At 40.3% G+C, this 20158-nt stretch overlaps 2 protein-coding genes across 4 annotated transcripts in view; one reads left to right on the forward strand and one right to left on the reverse strand.

Annotated features, from left to right (window-relative positions):
• Positions 1-637: 637 nt before the first annotated feature.
• LOC116328241 (suppressor of cytokine signaling 6) lies at positions 638-4930 on the reverse strand. Its single transcript, XM_031749968.2, has 3 exons — positions 4481-4930; positions 3959-4028; positions 638-3696 (listed from the first exon to the last, which is right to left on the reverse strand). Exon 3 carries the CDS (start codon positions 3568-3570, stop codon positions 1960-1962), a length of 1611 nt encoding a protein of 536 aa, XP_031605828.1. The 5' UTR covers positions 3571-3696; positions 3959-4028; positions 4481-4930; the 3' UTR covers positions 638-1959.
• A 10254-nt stretch (positions 4931-15184) lies between these two features.
• Positions 15185-20158, forward strand: part of rttn (rotatin) — a 33636-nt gene continuing 28662 nt past the window's right edge. For 2 of the 3 annotated variants that reach the window (XM_039617361.1, XM_039617362.1), the window contains exons 1-9: positions 15185-15352; positions 15624-15811; positions 16117-16306; positions 16489-16569; positions 16664-16754; positions 17029-17143; positions 18654-18804; positions 19087-19255; positions 19865-20055. In XM_039617361.1, the coding sequence (XP_039473295.1) occupies positions 15322-15352; positions 15624-15811; positions 16117-16306; positions 16489-16569; positions 16664-16754; positions 17029-17143; positions 18654-18804; positions 19087-19255; positions 19865-20055 (1207 nt within the window). In that variant the 5' untranslated portion in view covers positions 15185-15321. The remainder of the gene's footprint in view (positions 15353-15623; positions 15812-16116; positions 16307-16488; positions 16570-16663; positions 16755-17028; positions 17144-18653; positions 18805-19086; positions 19256-19864; positions 20056-20158) is intronic. The other variant, XM_031750019.2, reaches the window with a different exon arrangement.

Here is a 20158-nt window from a genome sequence, read left to right on the forward strand (position 1 = left end):
AACTATGCGCTAACGATCTACCAACGTTGTTCCAAATACTTTTAAGGACACTGATGTCAAAAAAATAAAAAATAAAAATAAAGAAATGCTCATTCATAATGTGAAAGCACAATTCCCTGTCAAGTATCCATATAAAGCACTTGCGTAGCATACTGTGTGCTCTTCCCTTTACTCTGGCAGAAACAGCCCAGTAGAGAGATAATCCGTGGGGTAGTGCAGTTCTGTGGAGACTGAGAACAATGTGACTGAGCAATGACAAAAACTGTACGCCTCTGTTTACATGTCCTGAAAACCCATGTAACACTAATGACAACATGCAGCTGTGACTGAACTTTTGTCATATGCTGAAACACTGGCATCACTCCGAGATGGTGAGGAGGACTCAACTCTGGCTTTCCCAAATCCGCTCACCTAAGCTTTCTCAGTTTTAGGATTCCTTTGATCTGTGTCCAGCTCATTGCAGGCATTAAGAGACTAAGAAACAGCCATCCCTACATTCAGATTGTCAATTGACTAGAGACCTGTTTTTGTTAGTTTGTTTGTACCCCCGTCGTAAGTTAATTGAGGGCAATTTTCTTATATATATATATATATATATATATATATATATATATATATATATATATATATATATATATATGTATGAACTGCCCAAGGTAAATGCATCTGCGCATTTAACAGCCTTTTACTCAGAGTCGCGCTTTAATAACAGCCAAAAATCTCTCCCCCCTTTTACTGTGACATCTTCTCTCAATTAGTGTAGTTCTACAGTGCCTTTAATTGACAGTCTTAAAGCCTTTATAACATGCAGATAAAAGCATTACACATAGTGACAAACTTGTTAGGCCTGAGCTGCGGTGCAGTTTTTGTAACATTCCCAAAGCAGAATTTTTTTTTTTCACTTTTAGCATATTTTAAAAAGGTTTATACATAAACTTTATGCTGTTACCACAAACAGCACAACATTAAAATCCAGCATTATCAGTACCTTTAGGCTTGCACAATGTATAATGGCCGCATGCAGCCATATAATTTAAAGCTACGTCTCTCAATGATCTGTTTGAAGGCTCTGGCAGACTGGTAGATTGTGGACATCTTTTGCTATACAGTTGTAAATCCTGGATGCTAAAGGCAAACCTTTCATCAACAGATAATCATGTTTATTAATGCTTATCTGTTTAACAGTGCGGCTGAAAATAAGCCCTGTGACAAGCACTTAAGTATTGGTCGTATAAGCGCTGCCACGTGCCAATAAAGGGTCTGTTAATGCATCACGGAGAAACTTAATCCTCTGAATAAGGAGTTAGGTTTGTAAATTAGCAAAAAAAAAAAATTATAATCAGAATAATCGGTCAGTCATTGCAAATATGATGATGCCCTACCTTTCTATTTGACTAACAGCACAGTACGAATGCATAATGTTCTCATTTGCAGTCTGAGTGCTGTAAGTGAAGGAAAAAAAACAGCAAAAGATGAGCCAAATTGGTCAGTCTGCAGAGACCTTAAAAAATACCGCTCCATGTTGGAATCATCCTTCATATCTACTACAGATTGAATTTAACAAGTGATGGAATTTGAGAGGAATATTCTTTTCCCTACTCCGCAGTCTCAACACCGATATAATTTCTTAAAAAACAAAAAACTGTTACACTTGCACAGCTGGATTATTGTAGATGTAACCAACATCAGCTTCTGCACTTGATGCATTCAAATGAGATTACTTGGCTGTATATCTCTGCTGTGTTTTTGCGATAGATTATGTGCTGGCCTACATTTCTGGAAGTAGAGCCTCCTGCGAAAAACCCCAGAACAGTGGAATGAAGGGCCGAACAGTGACAGGGTCACACGGACACAAATCAAGAGCCACCAGAACCAATCATCTCAAAACTGTGGTTGTCTGTAAACCCCTTTTGTAAATCTCTTAACTGAACACAAAAGTGCAAATTACCATCTGTATCCTCAGTAGTGCTTCTCCTGCAGATAATCTTTCATCTTGTTAGGTAAGGGCAGTTTTTGGATAAGGTCTATTCTTGTGTATTGCCTAATGACAAAGCGGCAAAGGTACTGCAGAGAGCGCACTTGCATAAACCGAGATACTGGGTTGGTTAATCTGACGGGGTAGGTTGCAGACCCTGGTAAGCGAGATCTGGAATAACAAAAAGCCCCATTTTCTGAGTCTTTGATAGAGTGTTCGATTAAGTCAACAATTGATGTGTGTCCCTCCACGTCGGGCTGCTCGTAGAAGCTGAAGCGTCCGTTGGAGTGTTCGATGCGGGTGTGGAGGGTTTTGCTCTGCGATCTGAAACTCAGGCTGAGCAGGTACCTGTCATCAGAGCTGTCTCTGACCAGAAATGATCCATCGGCCAGGTTGACCAGCTTTTCCTCTGCCTCCCAGCGTGTGATGGGACCCCAGTACCAGCCCTGCCTAGCAAGCTTCTTCAGCTCCTCCGTCAGGCTGGTCACAACCATGGGCCCGCTGCTCTGGACTGAGTCGTATACCCGACTAACCCCAGGAGCCGAATTTGGGTCAAAGTTGAGGTGGTGTCTTACCCTCTCAGCTACCTGGCTGTCTGCAGAGCTAAAGCCCGAAAATGTCCTTGGAATATGTCCATTACTAGTCATGGGTGGCAGGAGTGGAGAAAGGGGAGGTGGCATCTCCACTCTTGAGTTTTGGAGCATCATGCCAGCAGAACCAATAAGAATACTATTGACTGAGGTTTCCATGAATATATCTGGAGGCATCCCATTCACCAGTTCATGCTCCTCCTGTCCCTGCTCTGTGTGGAGGGACCCATTGTCTGCCTCTGTCACCACCTCCATAGGAGAGGAACCTTCCAGGCAGAAGGAGTGAGACCCTTCGGGATACATTCCCTCATCTAAAGGCATTGTGTACTGGATGTAGTCCTGGGGCGTCAACCCCAGCACCACAGGCACATCATTTTCATCAATATTTAGATGCAGCTCACCATTTTGCGGTTGCTGGAGATTCTTTAAGGACTCTGCTTGGTCCTGAAGGAGCCCTTCCATCTGGAAATCATGAAATTCTTTCCGGACACCGTTTAAGTTGGGACTTGGGCTAGGAGAGTGAACCATGGCTTTAACTTTTACCTCCATTTTGATGCACGCATCATCAGAGTTGACAGACCGCAGAGGCCACGGAGAAGGGCTATAATGGTGACTCCGGAGGGATGCAGATCTAAGGGGTCTCTGAGCTTTTACCTCATTGAAGCTGATCGGGACAGAAGAAGATGAGAAGGTGTCTTCATCATCCACTGAGCCTATGGTCGAGGTGCCGCCTTTCACTTTCGCCTTCTGTTTGGTAGACAGCCTTCTCTTTAGCGATCCCATCAGAGTCTCACTCTTTGAGCGGCCCTTGTTCTGTCCCCCTTTTTCGTCCTCGCTAGCAATATCGCAGGCAGAAAGCTCTTTGGTGTAGCAGCCCCCAAAAAGTGACTCATCCTTAGAAAACTCTGCAGTCACTGAGGGCTGCTGGAGCATGACAAAGTCACCCTCCTCTTTGCCCTTTATGCTGAGTGACTTGCGGATGGTCTTAAGGCTTATCTTCTTCATTCTGACAGGCCCTCCAAAATGAGGGCATGGGATGGCTCTCCTGGTATCCTGATGAAAGTACTATCCACCGTGTCCTCCCATCAGGCCACATGAAACAAGTCATGCACAAAGTGGAGCCAATAAACCCTGTAGTGAGAGAAAAAACATGCAAGATATTCTTTGAACCACATAAAGAAAAATAAAGCACTGAAGAAGGTTATTGTGGCCCTTAAACACAGTCTCCCACTCTCTCTTTTAATTTGTACATAACCAAAAAACAAACAAACAAGCACACACACAAACAATATCATCAGTTTTACTATCTACGTCACTAAATATTTCAAAATTAAGATCCTCAGACATGAGCAGATGTTTGATAACCAAAAACAGCAGCAATCTGATTACTCACCATGATGAGCAGGAAAATGGTGACTCAGTTGGCTGGGTCAAGTTCCACTTCCACCACCTTTCATTGGATGCTACCAAAAACAACACAAAGCCAGCTCATTTGAAATGTTCACGTCTGATTAACATGTGAATTTACCAGAGGAAAACATGCATCGTCAATCACGCACATTAACATTTAAAGTGGTTTCTAATAACCACACCAACCTCAGCTACATTTGTCCTTACCTGAAAAGGCCTGCGGACACAAAAGCATGGATGTAGCTTAGCTCCGGTTGTTAGCCTTTCACTTTAACGCCAATATTGCAACACCGATGGTTACAATGAATACCATTGCAATTAAAATAGCAACAACAAGAAACAAAGCCAACCGAGATCATATCCGACGTCAATGTGAGAGCTGCTGTGTTGCTCAGATGCTATAATAAAATTTTGCTAACGACCAGTGTTAGCATGCCTACAATAAAAGTGCATTTGTAAATACCTGTAACCACTTATTCTAAACACGCACGATATTGCCTCTTACCTGATCACTTCTGCTTGTACTGATGGCCAAGACAGCACGAAGGTTTACGCATTCGCTTTGCACAACACCTTCATTTAAGGTTCGCTCCTTGACGATTGTTGGCTAATGTTAGCTTGACTTATACAGGCTTAGTACCTGAGCCAGCTAGCTTTGTTAGCGCTTTCTGTCGAAAACATTACCATCACCTTCCCTTCATTCGGCTCCCACGCAAAAAAGAAAGCACAAAGCGATTATATGGCAGGACCCTGTGCTACTCTAAACATATAGCTTTAAATTGCCGAGCAGAATTAAACAATAAGTTGACATCTTCAAGCCTAGGTTGGCTAACACTTTCTAGCGTTCGGCCTCTTCCTTTCTTCCTTTGTTGCCTGTTGAATTGTGGGAGCAGAGTCAGAGGACTCAGATGCAGCGAATCAGACACACAGCAGCTCCAGCACAACCACACACAGCCCTGCTACTCCGACATCATGTGCACATCAAATCAAGGAGAAAAAAATTAATTAGCATGAAAATATAATTTTTTCTGAGATTTATTTATTTATACCCTTAAATGGGAATTTGGGAAAACATTTAATTTTAACTGCTTTAATGCGAATTTCCAGTAATATAAGGATGTGTTTGTGCTGTGAAGTCAGAATGTACGTTCTTACATGCAAGGAGGTGTTAATGCTTTATACTGGGGTTAGATGCAAAAATAGAAGATGTAAAGATGTCTGACTGGGTACCTGTAGGCTACAATTCAACACACTTTCAATTTAGCTCAAGTAAAAGTATTTAAGATGCATCCACATTTCTGTGCTGCATCAGAAGTGGAAGTGTTACACCACAGGAAAGACTGAAAAAAGGACTGCTGAAAAAGCTACTGGAAAAGAGAAAGTGCTTAAACTTGGGGGGCGGGGGGAGTTGTTGCTTGCAGAACTTGCCCATTGAGTTCAGTCATGATTGCAGAGACATGAGCCAGCTTTCTGGGCCATGTGAAGTTATTAGCGATGCAGTCTCTGGGGTGATTTTGCATTTTAACAAATGACTAAAAGATTATTTTTCATAAGGTGCAACCACCCTCTCGCAGACAGTGGTTTTTAAAATGCATGATCCAAGCTGTTTGGACTTTTCATAATAGAACCGCAGCACGGGAAGATTTAGTGTGACAGAAGTTGCATCTATAATGAAGGGTTGAAGAGTTTTGGAGGTGTAGGGGCGGGGGTAACTGTCCTTAATCACTAATATGTAGTCCAGTCATTAACCCATAGTGTCATGTCCTGATTGTTTATTGTAGAGAAATGTAAAGAAATGTAAAACTTTGAGGCATGGTGCTCAGCTTTTTTTATATATTCTTTTTCTTCTTCTCAAAATTCTGTAAACAGGAAACAGTGTGTGAATATGCATAGCTGCTAATTAATGTAAATTGACCACAATTTGTTTGTTTCTTGCTTGTTCGCATGTGATTTACTTCATATGGCATGTAAAGTCCCCAGTTCAGCAATCAAGTATCAACTTCCCACAGCAGATATCACATAACAGCAGAGCTACAAACCTGTTTTTGTTCCCTAATGCTGGCTGTGCTCGGCCTCTTTGCAGAAAGGTCTTTCTAATTTGTATTCGCACGACATCAAGTTGGCTCTCAAAGTACTTCAAGTACTTGATACAGCAACTAAAACTTGAACTCTGAAATGATACATTGGTTGCCTAATTAGTGTCAGTATTGTTTTAAAGTAGATTGTGTTTACTACTGCCAGGCTAATTTGGTCCATATACTGAACATTACATTGTTTTTTTCCACACTGTCAAGTGTATGGCAGTCCTTCCCCAACCTGCTTAGGGCAGCTGCGTGCAGACAGGCTCTATGCAAAGACTCTAATTACCGGGCCCTATTAGGGTTGATCAGGCTGCCTTCGCTTGATGTGTTGGCACGGGAGTGGAGGGCTGGTGGGGAGAGGCTAGAGAGGAGGGGTGGGAGCTCTTTAGATATAACACCAAGGACACTGGGAAGCAAGGATGCGATGTTGCTACAAGCTAAATTAGACCTGACAAACAAACTTTTGTGTGGTTGGTATTTGTTGGCAGGCAGTAAAAACAAGTAAATGCTCCGCTGTGGGAATAAGTCTGTTTTGTCATGACAGCACAAACAGATCAAATAGTTGCTAATAGCAGGCTGTTTAGAATTTACAGAAAAGATATCTTGCTCTAATGGGAGCTGAGTATCAGCACTGTGTTATCAAGCGCCACACGGCACAACATATGACCGTCTCTCACTCCCTCCCTCCCTCCCTCTCTCTGTCTCTGTCTCTTTTTCAGATCAATATTTCCCAAATAATTTGAATTTATGTATAAGCACGACTCAAAACACTGAATCGCAAGTCAGGATGGAAGACTGTACGCGTGGAGCAGGCCGCGCTGTTTTAATGAGACATCCCTACATGAGGGGAGGCTCCCCGCGTTTCATCTTAATTTCTAATGAACACCGTATCAGCCATAAATTATTTGCAAAATGTGGCTACGCTTGCCTCAGTTTGACTCAGGCCTCCGACTTGACTTCATTGCCGTCGGGGGATTGTAGGGGGTGCTCCCCTCGGTGCCCACCTTCATATCCTCAACACTTGCAGCGGAGCGGAAGACGGGTACAGCAGGCATGTCAGATTGTGACAGGGCTAGTGGGACCACTTGGGTTTTGTTTCAGGAGTGACTATAGAATAAGACAGGAAGTGTTTACCTCAAGTAGGATCTGAATATTTTGGGTTAAGATGATGGCGTAGTGCTGTGATCTCATGGGTTTTCTTAATCACTTTCATTTTACCTTTTCCCCTCCTCAGATTTTTAAGGAGGTCTTCAGAGATATGCATTGATTGTTGTTGCATGGACTATGACTGCATACAAGGTAATGACTCAGTTATATAGCTGAGTCATAGAGCTCAATCGCAACAGCAGCCTGGTTAAAACAATGAATAAATTGTCCACGCTTGCTCATGTTCTTCATTGGGCCCGTTATGCCGTCACCCTTGATTTCACATGGGTAATTCTACTAGTAGCTCATTTTATTTTGTTGCCATATGGGCTGCTGAATTTTGGACAATTACAATAATGGTTTGGTAATTAGCTGAGCTGACCTGGTTTTATGCATGAAAAGCTGTAATAGCAACACCTAATACTTTTACAGTCCCAAGCAAGCTCTTGTGAAACATGTGGACATTTTTGTGGATTTTAATTCAACGTATTATTAAAGAGCAGAGGTTAGAGAAGATGATGTCACAGTTTTTTACTATTTTTCAGCTATTGAATATTTTTGCTAAAGTGAGGCTTTCTTATTATAGTACACTATCTTTCTTTCTTTCTTTCTTTCTTTCTTTCTTTCTTTCTTTCTTTCTTTCTTTCTTTCTTTCTTTCTTTCTTTCTTTCTTTCTTTTTTACAAAACAACTGTTGATTTTGGGGGGGTTGCATAGCATCCAGGGGCCATACAAATGAGGTGCAGAAAAGAGAGCAGGAAATTAACATGCAGTCATTGCAGTCAAACTGGGGAGCTACCAAATGGCCAAATGTGCCTGTGTGCCTTTACCAGCTATTGAGTCACCTCCATGGACTGTTTGAGCCCTGGCCTAAATAGTTAGCTCCACAACCATGAAAAACACATTACAGGTGGATCTAAATGGTGTTAGTGATAATTACCCTCCTTTCCCCCCATTTGGCATGATTGCAAAGAGTTTAAAAAAAAAAGGTTCTTGGTGTCATAAAGTTGACCAGTATGTTCTAATGGCATTTTATTTTAGCATCTATTTCTTCTAAAACAGGGAGAAATATTTTTAGTTTTTTGATTGCAGCTTCCAGATATTCATAGACTGTTAATCTTGCTTCTGTTAACCACAGAGTAAAAAAAACCAACGACTTGTCCTTCCAAATGATAAGATGAAAAAGAAAGAGGAAGAAATGCATTTGTCTGCATTTCTCAAAACAACCCGAGGTCACCTTTAAACACAAAACCAGCAACAAGCATAATGGAAAACATGACTAAATATTATAGTTGACGTGCAATTTTGAACTGTGATTTAGCTTGTGTAATAGAGTGTAGCTGATGGAGGTGGTGTAGTAGTAGTCAGTGTAAAGTATGCAAATGGATTTAAGGATGAAGGAGATCTGAGAGATAAAGGGGTGGGGTGGGGTGGGGGTGGGGGTGGGGGCTCATGAAAGTAAAGAGCAGATACTTGTGTTGTATGCAGTAAAACAAAAAACAGAGAGCAAATGAGGTGAAATCGAATGAGGAGAGGTGTGATATGATCGATGGACCTGGTGCAGATAATGATCCTTGCTACTGAATTCTGTGGTACTTCAAGCCGATTAAAAAGTTTATTGGGGAGGCCAGCACGAATGACAGTAATCCAAGCAAGTGGTGACCAGGATGAGAGCAAGAACTTGCATATTGTGTTGAGGAAGAAAAGAATGTAGTGTTGAAATAGTATAGTAGAAGGCTGAGACATTATTGATATGAGTGGAAAACAAGAGAGTATTACCCAAAATCACAGTTCTCCCCCATGGAAAAAGCAAATGGGCATATTTCTGGATGGTGCGTTCTTTCAGCCAATGAGGATGATGTCACTTTTATTGGCATTTAGTTTGACATCATTATTTATCATCCTGGTACTGATGGCCTGGAGGCAAGTGGAGGTAAAGTAGGAAGAGAGGTTCTAGATTTTGTAGGGATGTACAGTTGTGTGTCAGTGGCACCAAAATGAAGCCCACCTCTTAAGCCCCAACGCCCCCTGATATGGGGGCAGAAAGCAGGAGATCAGGTAGGCTTGGGGCTTAAGAGGTTCATGTTTACAGCATTTTTTATTTATGATTTGCCCTTTTTCCTACTTTAATGACAAAGTTAGTTAAACCAAATCAGCACTATAGTTCGAGTTTGGGAGAATGTTTTTTTTTTTTCATTTAATAAATCAAAGGAAAGATCCAAGGAGAATATCTGTAATGTGGCAGATCTTGCTTTTATAGTAAGATTCAATCATGCTTATGCTATAAATCTCTATGGGACTTTTAGTCTCTGCAAGTTATCTTAAAAAATGGAATAGACATCAACAGTTTAATGCTCATTACTTTTATTTGTGCTGCCCAGTACGGTCTGGCACAAGTAAATGACTCATGATCAGCTTTAGAATCCAAACACTGAGATGCTTTGAGAGTAAATCTAGCTTCAAAGTATTTAAATTGGCATGCTTTCCACTCAGAGAACGGGCTTACATTCGTAAAGTGCCCGAGGTGATTTCTGGCATATGAGTAATTTAGCCTGATGTGAAATAGCTGACAGATAACAAGTAGCTGTTTCTGATTTACAATGTTAAAAATCCTTAAATTAACCCTCACCCTGTCGAGTGGGGTCCATGCAGATGCATTTTTGTTGTATTTCACAGGTGGGTTTTTGTCTATCATTCTAATTTGTTTTGACTTTTTCAGCCAATTTGTTCCTAGTGATGTTACATGATTGTTTTTTATTTCTGCTTTGATTAGTGCTTTTTAAAAACAGAAATATTTGGGGGGCCCAGGAGACCTTTGCAGTTTTCATAAATGGAACTATTTATTCAGTTAATCTTTGCTATCTATCCTAAATTAAAGTATCACAAAGTATCAAGGGAAGGAGGGTGGGGGTACTTTGTCAGTCATTACAAACAAGAAAGATTCCATTGCAGCTTTCATCATCTGGATAGGGAACTTCCCAGATTCAAAGTTACATGAACGTTGGAGACATCCCTGGATCGACCTGAGACAGCTGGAGTGTGCCGCTCTCCTTTCCATGCCACACATAAAAAGGAGAGCAGATACTGCTCCGTTACAAAATCGACACCTTCAGATTTGAGCATGACTGAAAGTTTAAGCTATCCACATGGACGAGCCAAATGCCTTCTGGTGAAAGGTTTTATGGTCAAATGAGGCAAAGATTGATCTATTTGGCCTCAATGGCAAGCGACCTAAGAACACTGTATGAACTGTCAAGCATGGTGGTAGTAGCATCATGCTCTAAGGCTGTTTGCCACCATTGTTACATTGTACAAAGTGGATGAAATAATGAAGAAGGAGGGTACTTCCAAATTCTTCAACTTCATCTCAAGTAAACAGCTAGACAGTTGAAACGTGGGCACAGTTGGGTGTTCCAATAGGACAGTGATCCCAAAGAGACATTACACCTGTTTTTGAAATGGATAAAACAGGCTCATTACTTAAAACAGATGGGGTGTTCCCTGGTCATGCACATATGAAAAGGAGACTTGATACTGCTGCGTTGCAAGCCTTAATCCGAAACTACACCTGCTGACATGACTGTCTGGCAATATGGAAAATCTGCTTGAAAAAGGTGTTACCTTTGGTCTCAAAACAAAGATAGGAAGGTAGAAAGGCAAGCCCTGAGCATAGAATGAGACAGATTGTGTGGTATAACTGCCTGTTTATAGCTTTAGTTGGTGTTAATTGTTTCTGGTTGCTATACAAACGTAGTGAAATCTTGGTTTGGATTTCCAGCAAAGTTTCTGACTCATTCTTCGTGGGTACTGCTGTCAGATTGGGCTGCCCTCTGTCAAAGATTCTGTTCATGCCTTTTATGGACAGAAATTCTAGGAGGATGGATGGTGTTGGATTCTGTGGCCTCAGGATCTCTTCTCATCTCTGCTTTTTTGAAGATGATTGTGATTCTCTTGGCTTTATCAGGGAGTGACCTCCATCTCGCACTGGGGTGGCTTGCAGCTGAGTGAGAAGCGTCTGGGATGAGAATTAGAACCATAGCTTCAGACTCATTCTGGTGGTTCTCAGCTGGAAAATGGGGAATTGCCCACTCTGGGTCAGGAATGAGTTGCTGACCCAAGTAGAGAAGTTCAAGTATCTCAGGGTCTTGTTCACAAGTGATGGACAGACAGATTGGTTTTGCGTCAGTAGTGATGCAGACACTATACTGGTATGTTGTGTTAAGGAGAAAGCTGAGTGAGAAAGTGAAGCTGTCGATTTACAAGTCAGTCTACACTCTGGTCACGAGCTGTGGGTAGTGATTGAAAGAATAAGAAGGTGGATACCAACAACGGAAATGAGTTTCCTCCAAAGGGTGTCTGGGCTTACCTGTAGAGATATGGTGAGGAGCTTGGCCAATCAGGAGGGGGTCTGAGGACACCTGCTACTCCTTCTCAAGGGTGAGGAAGAGCACCTGAGGTGGTACAGGCATCTGACCAGGGTGCCTCCTGGACACCTCCTACGCTAGGTATATTAGCCACAACCTACCGAGAGGAGGCCCCAGGCCAGACACAGGACATCTTGGAGAAATTACATCACTGGGCTGCTTGTGTTTATTGTGTGCTCATTTCATTGATTTACAAGCCCAGTATGTTTCATCATATAAATCCAGCACAAATAATGTTTACTTGAAATTACTGAAATTTCAGGGATACCAGAGCGAAAGGATGGTAAATAAACTTTTAAGTATTAATGTGGATTGTGCTCTGGATAAAAGCACCAAGTTGTACTAAAGAAAAGTAGAGATTTGCAACTGTGCAATAATACTAACAATAATCTGCTTTTTCTTCTTTAGATGACATTTATTACTTAACTAATAATGCTCTGAGAAGAAATACATTTTCCTATAATTATTATTTTGCTATTATGATTGTTTCCTATGGTTGAAATATCAGGAGGGTTAAATATGTCATTAGGATAAGTGTTAAATATAAATTAAAAGATGGGAGTACAAAACACCAAATAGGGAGATTTTGTGTAAATATCAGCGGGGAAAACAGAGTTCATGACAAACGAACGGGATAATGGATAACACTATGTTTTCACCTTACCCCATGTTTTCAATTATTCTGTTTTCCTGTTTTCTTCCCTGTCTGGAGCTGGTGTTAACAAGTGATCCAAGACACAGCGTGGTTGTCAAACAATGAAGTGATGTACTCTTTGGTGAATACTCAACAGCTACTGAAAACTCCTAGTCTGACCTAGGGCAATGTATTTTTCTTCCAGGTAAAGAAGACCTCCTCAGCTGCTCGGATGTCAGAATTCTCACTTTGTATTCTCATTGTACATCTGTAGAATGTCAGAAACATTCATAAAAACTCTGTCCTGTGTACTATATCAGAGGCTGAGAGAACTGGAATAAATTTTTTAACCTCCACAGGTCAATGGACCCTCTGGCAAGCCCATCAATATGACTCATGTTGTGCAGACAAGCTCTGTTCCAACCCACAAAGCATTGTTTTCAATTCTGGTCAAGATGCAAAGGTTCCCAACAACAACAAATGCATCCAAAATTGAATAGATGTATAAAAAAGGATTTTGCATTTAATAGTACAGCTATGAAACATCACCTTAGATTAGAATATCTGGCTTACCTTGTGGTATGTTTCATACGTGGCTCTCTGGAGCAATAAAGCTGTATTTGATGTTGGCAAAGACTGTGATGGAATAAAATGTTGTATATACATTTGAAGCAAGCTGAGAAGAATCTATATGTGATGAAATTTTTAAAAAGAGTCTTGGATTATACTTTATATCCATTTTAATGCTTAATGCATTAATATGATAGTAAAACATGCCGTATAGTATCTGGCCAAATTAATTATGGGTTTAAATCCTCCTGGAATTCACAAAAGCTGTGTGATTATATTATTAGGATATCAAATTATCATTTGCTAAGTCTGTTAATTATCACCCTGTCTGCGGATCACATCCATGTCCCATCTCGAGTGTGAGAGCTTCTACAGCTGGAATATGAAAATAATTTACACCTGTAGTTGTGTTAAGAGGTGAATCACATCAACTTTGAGTTTTGAGAGCATCTGTGTTTAATGACAGGATGACATAGATGCTGTTAAGATTTAATTTATTCAGTATGTCGGCAATGCAACAGCCTTTCAGAGTTTTTGAGAGATGCTTTGAAACACTGCTGATGCTAGAAAGAGAAATTGCTTCAGGGTGTTTGTGGAAACTTTCAAAAGATCAAATGAGAGTGGTCTGTAACCAAACTGCGCATCACATGGGTCATGACAAACAAGATGCCAGCAAGAGACAGACATTTGTTGATCGCCTGTGATTTACAGTGCATGCATCTCCTAAGCAGATCTCAGGTCCCTCTACTAAAATGGTTTCAGGACTTTTGTTATCAGTGTTGGTAAGATTAGAGGGGAGGGCAAAATACAGTTGTGGTTAGAAATTTATTTCAACTTGCCATAGGCTTGAATTTCATGGTAGGTTTCAGCTTTTAGTTTGAATTTATTTAGGATTTTCTCTAATCCACACTGATCAAAATATACATACAGGCTCAAATATATACACACATCCCATCTGATATTTTATTAAATGTCCCTTAACAAGTTGCACCTCAACCAGATGCTTTTGATAGCTTTCAACCAACTTCTGGTCTAATTCTGGTTTTATATTTGACTGCTCTTGTTAGTAGAATTGGTAAAGTTCATTTATATTAGTTGATTTCCTGGTAGATAGGAGGTTGAGATTGGGGTTTTGGAAAGTCCATTCCAAAAGCTTAATTTTAGCCTGCTTTATCCATTCCAAAACCAGTTCTGAAGTGCGTTTGGGATCATTGTCCTGTTCGAACACCCAACAATGTCCAAGTTTCAACCATCTAACTGAATTGATGTGAAGTTGAAGAATTTGGAGATAGTCCTCCTCCTTCATTATTCCATTCATTTTGTGCAATGTACCAGAGCCCAGAGCATGATGCTAACACCACCGGGTTTAGCATTTGGTACAGTGCTTGTAAGTTTGAAAGCCTCTTGCTACTGTGGCTCAATCTTTGTCTCATCTAACCATAAAACACTTCTCTAGAAGACATTTGTCCTGTCCTTGTATGCAGCTGCAAATTTCAGTCATGCTTGATCACTAATGAGAAGTTAGCACAACTTATTACAACTTATTAAAAGGTTTAAGTGAATGTATTTGTTGTGTATATATTTGAGCCTGTATGTCTACTTCTGAGCCAGTTTGAATGAGAAAAAATTCAAAATAAATTCAAACTTGTCCACTCAATTCTTGTTTTTTAAAGCTATCAAATATGTATGCTGTGGAATCATTTCACCCTGGAAAAAGAACAGTTCAAAGAAATCATTAAAAGACCAACATTATTTTGACATTCATGGCCATGATGAATGTATGTAAAATTCTGACTATAACTATAACACCGCAAGTTTCACTACTATAAAGAAAAATAGATGGATCCCTGCCACCTATGACCACTGGGGTTTGTTAGAAACATGATACCACTATCTTCAAAGGTCAGGGAATATCAACTTTCAACAAACCCTTGCTTCAATACATTAATTCTTGCCCTTTTCATTATAAATAAACTTTAACTTTTTTGTCACTGTCTGAACGTAAGTCTACTTTCTATACAGTTAAAAGACACACTGTTTGTCTCAGGTCGATTTATTCTTATTACTTTTTTAAGGTGTTTATTTTTTTGCAGCTGCTGATAATTTATGGTCCCTCGGGATTCTTTTGACCCCTTAGTGCCGCATTTATTTTAAATGGATGAAAACGTTATTATGTTATATTATGATTATGTCATATACGAATATTTTACTTTAAGTTAGTTGAAATATTTCCTTCAAGGTAACTTGTGTTAATGTAAAATAAAATAGAGCTTTAATTCTGCAGTGTATCAGTTTTCCTACACCGTTGCTTCAAGTAAACGCACCCGGTCCTGACCTGCTGCACAGGAAGTGGAGTGACGCTGGCGCGGTAGTTGAAAACAGACGTTGTTGACATGACGCTGGCGAACAACAGCTCAGCAGATGTACAAACCTCGGTCGAAGCTTTAACTTAACTTTAACACAGGAGAACTTATCGTAACTTGACACCGAGCATGGATTTATCTTCCATTATAAGGAAAATGGGTGAGTTGAACTGTTAGCTAGGAAAATACCGCGCAAGAAGCTGACTATAGCTTACTTTAACTTATGATGACAAAATCCGTTAGCCGCTAACAATAGCAGCTCCCTCTCAACTTTTATATGTGGCTGTCATTGTTTGGAATAACAGCACTTAAATTATCATGAAACTGTTTAACTTTGTAAAGGAACCCCGAGTCAGGGAACCTTAGCTACCTTTGCTAACTCTGCTCCAATTTTTTCCTGTTTAATATTTTTGATTTCTCATAACTTTCAGGTCATTCTCTGGTGGAGATAAGAGTGCGAGCATTGAAGAGCATCTTATGCAAGCTGGATCTTTCCCTGATTTCCGTCCATGATATTGTCCAGGAGAAGATGCTGTTTGTGTATCTTCTGGAGTGGTTCAATTTCCCCGAGGTGCCAATGAAGGAAGAGGCCCTTGAATTGCTTTTAACCTTATCAAAGGTAGATAAGAAGTATACTGATAATAGATGCAACGCAAGGTGAATAAATCAAGGATTGTAGCTAGAGAAGAGCAGTCTGCCAGATGGCAAATTACACTCATGAACTTTAAATGTAATTTTGGCCTTAGCTTCAGTATTTTTTTCTTTTTCCAAAAGCTAACAAGGCTTAAAATGCATAATTGATGAAGGATTTACTTTTGTCCTGATGATTCCAACACCTTATGTCACCTGTATAAAATTTACACTATATCAAACCAAGACATATAATTTCCAGTTTTCTGATTATGCACTATTGTGTCTTCAAAGCACCCAAGTGCAGCCCAGATGCTGAGAGACGTTGGGGCGGTGGACTTTCTCACCCAACTGTCTCCTAACGTGGAGCCCAGCCTGCGAGCTGTCATTGATGGAACCCTGGACCAGCTGTTCCACCTACCAGAACTGCTCCCCAGTCGTGTAGTTGTCTACTCACATGGACCACGTAGTACATCTCCAAAAGGTGTTGAATGTTAGGCCAATTATTTGTTTAACTTTAGCATCTGTCATTCATAAAATACTACATTTTCACAATATGATATTAGAGTCAGTTTGGTTGAAATGATCTATATTACCAAACTGCTTTAAACTTTCTTGTACGGAGATGTTATCCCAGCTACAAGTCTCGTGTCTCTGTTGTTTCAGCTCAAGAGGATTTGCCTAAAATGGGTTATTTCCACAAGAGCATGCCAAATAATATGGATATACCGCCTCACAAGATAGCAGGTTCCTTTTGCTTGAAAAATCTTTCTCTAATGTTATTTGCATGATATTTTTATTTCCTTAAAGGACTCATGCTTTATCCCTCTGTGTTATATAGTGCACGAATCTGTGAGATGTCTGAAGTTTTCTGTGTTTCCATGGCTGAATTTGACAAACACAGACAGGCACATACTTTCTTCCAATGAGAAGTAAGAGACAGACACATGCCTTTAAGCAGTAGTATATTACACTTTTCACCCAGTTTAATTGTATTATAATTAGACAAAATAAGATTATTACCAATATTGTTTATTCAAGCTTTGTTTTTCAACCATTTCTGAATTCAAACCTGTTTTTATTTGATGCCCAGTTCTATACATAACCTAGTATTTGTGTTGTTCTTTACTGCTGAAATTCTTTGTATTTAATCAACTCCACAAGTGTGAGATTAAAAATAACTCTGTTGTGGTTCTTTTGAAACAGTTCCTTGGGGAGCAGCAATCCCAACCTAGTGCGAACGACTTGTGAACTTCTGTGTGATGTCATTATGCAAGACTTTCCTGCTGAGATCTTTCTGCAAAGGCCGGGCATTGTAAAGGTATTAAATCTGGGTGTTTTTGCACTGTTAGTGTGTATACATGTCTATTGTCTATACGTTTATGCTGGGAGGTTTTGTGTCTTTTTTTGTTCATTTAGTTTTTATTTTTTAATATAAAGAGAATGTTCATACTCAACCAGAAAGAGACAATGCTGTAGTGATTGCAATTTCCATTTTTTAATTATCAGGGCATTAGAAGAGCTCTCACTATTTTTATTTTATAGACTCTGTGATTTTTAGCAACCATCATGTGTAGTGCTTGTGTTCAGAAACGATCCCTGTACTGAATAGAAACGCTGTTCTCGCTTGGTTTGAAAATGCTTTATTCACTGTTGGTTTCCTAAGAAACAAAGTTGAAGATGCCAATCAAGAATTCAGAGTCTGGTTTTATTTTCCAGCCAAATGGTATTCACATCGATTAGATGCAGTGCGCTGTTTTGAGTGGCTAGCGTGACCAGCTCATAGCGGATTTATAGGATGGCCACTCCAACCACTGTCAAAATAATAACCTGTCAAATGGTGTCCTTGAACAAAGCATCCATTTATAATTCTGCGTCCCTGATCTTGTAGGAGGCTGTGAGGCCCCCGAAGGCTTACTTTGGTTGAGCAGGTACTAGATTGCTGCTAGGATGTAGTTTTGTCATGATGTACCTCTTGCAAGGTGTGAAAGTCCTTGGTAGAACATTTTGCTTCTTCCCTCAAAGGCCTCCTTGAGCGGCAGAGTTTCTGTATAACAGGACGCTGTCGGGCACAGCCTTTGAACAGTTGTCGACCTCGATGGCTCTTGCTGGCTTCTGCTGGCAGCTGATCCATGGGGTCGTAATACTGAAGTCTGCAATGAGTTTCCACTTTGTACAGCTATACATCTCCATTTCTTTTGAAGCGAGCAACACTGTGTGATGTATCTCCCCACTGTCATCTTGGTAACAAAGCACATCAGTGCTGTGAGCTCTTTGTTTCACTGGCATAAAAAGAGTTTTGGGGGAGACATCATTTTGCCCTGATGAGCCACAGTGAACATTACTATTTTGCTAATAAAGTGGTGCATTAAATTGCATCGGTCTCACGGTAGCATTAACATACTGTCACCCAGCAGTGTCATCACCAAAAAAGAAATGATTACGGAAAAGTACTTCTTGTGGCTTTACTTGGTCCTCTTTCGAGTTGCTGCAGCCATTAAGCAAAATTAAAAGGCTTGAATTTAGAGACATGACATCATTAGCTTCAGAGGGCAGGGAATCTGAACTCTGAACAAATTGCTGCTTCAATAATTCAATTCCATTTGCCCTTTTTATCCAGTGAACTTTATTACGACTTTTCTGTCAGTCTTGACTTTAAGTCTGGTATATACACAGTGTGTTTGTCTCGGCGTAGCTTTGTAAATTGACTAATATGCAGTTTTTACACATTTGCAATAAAATTTTTATTGGATATTACAAGGTGTTCATCCACTGAACACCTTAGCAGTAATGTAATCTGTTATGCTGCTGATATCCCGTTCCATTTGCAGAACCTTCTGTCCCTATTGAGGCTGGGTCCAGGTGAAGAGGAGTCAGGCTACCTCTACTTGTCGGCTGTTTCCTGTCTCCGGCAGCTTTGTGTGGGATTAAGAAGGCGGCTGCGCTTTCATCAAGACCCAAGCTTCTACTCTGCGAAACAAGGTAGCGTGCCCTTTTTACTTGTTTTTAAATAATGAAAGCAATATCTTCCACTGTCATCTATGTGGTGATTTTTCAGTTATTTTTGCATGCTTATAATCAGTAAATCACATGTTACTACCTGGTATCTATCACCTCCGTTAATCAGCTGTATTTTTCTTGTAACTCAAGTCTAAAACCGATCTAGAACATATTGCATCCACAATGTGAATTCCTCATTTTTATATTCACAAATCGGTGTCAAAGCATCTAACTTATTTGTTTTATTTATGTGTGGGTGTGTAGATCCAGTTTCTCAGAACTCGTCCTTCTCCTACACCCAGGAGGTTCTGGGGACCCAGCGTTCGGGGGCCTCCTCTCCTGGGTCCGAGTGCTCTCCCCGGCCTTCTTTAGTGGGACGCACAAGCCAGAGAGCCAGAGGAGATGGTCAAGATGGAGACGCAGCTTCTAATAGGTACGCGTATGAAATCGACATGACTGTGTGTTTGAAACTATAGTTAAAAAAACAATAAAAATTTGTCTCTTTTTGTGTATCTTTTCTTGTTTAAGGTATTGTTTGCATAGATGTTAGTAATCATATTGGCACCGAGAGTAGAGACTCCCTTTAGCTTTTTGTCACACTTCTGAGGCGTGCATGGTATTACGTTAGTCATTCTACCTTGCTTGTAGAAATGATATTCTTGACGTGATTCACCATTTTCAATTCTTTTCATTAGGCTTAAGAAGTGAGTCTTACATTTCTTTGAGAATTTGTGCACAGTAGGGTTTTCTGTGGCTTTGATAATGACAAAATCACTAGTGACGCCAGCAGCCCACACAAGACGATAAAGCAGTGTGAAAGAAAAGAAAGACTGTGAAGGATGTTCTTCTAAATATGAACAACACTAGGAGCCCTCTAGCGGCCGGTCTGTAGTGTTTAAAAATCAGGTTTGATTCATGTGATGGCATATTCATTTTTATGTTCCATCCCTATACAGCGGATACGTCACTCCTTGCATTTGAATGGTCCAAGAACAGATCACAAATTTACAGTTGTCTTTCCGTCTGTCTGCAATTCATCCAGTGGCAGCTCACACAGAGGTGGAGGAGCAGTCCAGGCCCCCAGACAGATGGCCCATTCACCTGCAGATGTGGCCCATGTGGAGCTTCCTGATCTGGGTGTAGAAGATGTGTTGGAGTTGCAGTTGCGGCAGCTCACTTTGGCTCAGTTTACTGTTGCCTCTATGGAGTGTGCCATACCACTGCTTAAGACAGGTAAGTGTCAGTATGCTTGTTTTTTAAAAAATTATCTTATTTGGTAAAATATGAGTGGTAAAACTATTTTTTTTAAGCCATTAATCAATAATCTCAGTCTCAT

This window comes from Oreochromis aureus, linkage group 9 (genome assembly GCF_013358895.1).
Source record: "Oreochromis aureus strain Israel breed Guangdong linkage group 9, ZZ_aureus, whole genome shotgun sequence".
Classification (NCBI taxonomy): Eukaryota; Metazoa; Chordata; class Actinopteri; order Cichliformes; family Cichlidae; genus Oreochromis; species Oreochromis aureus.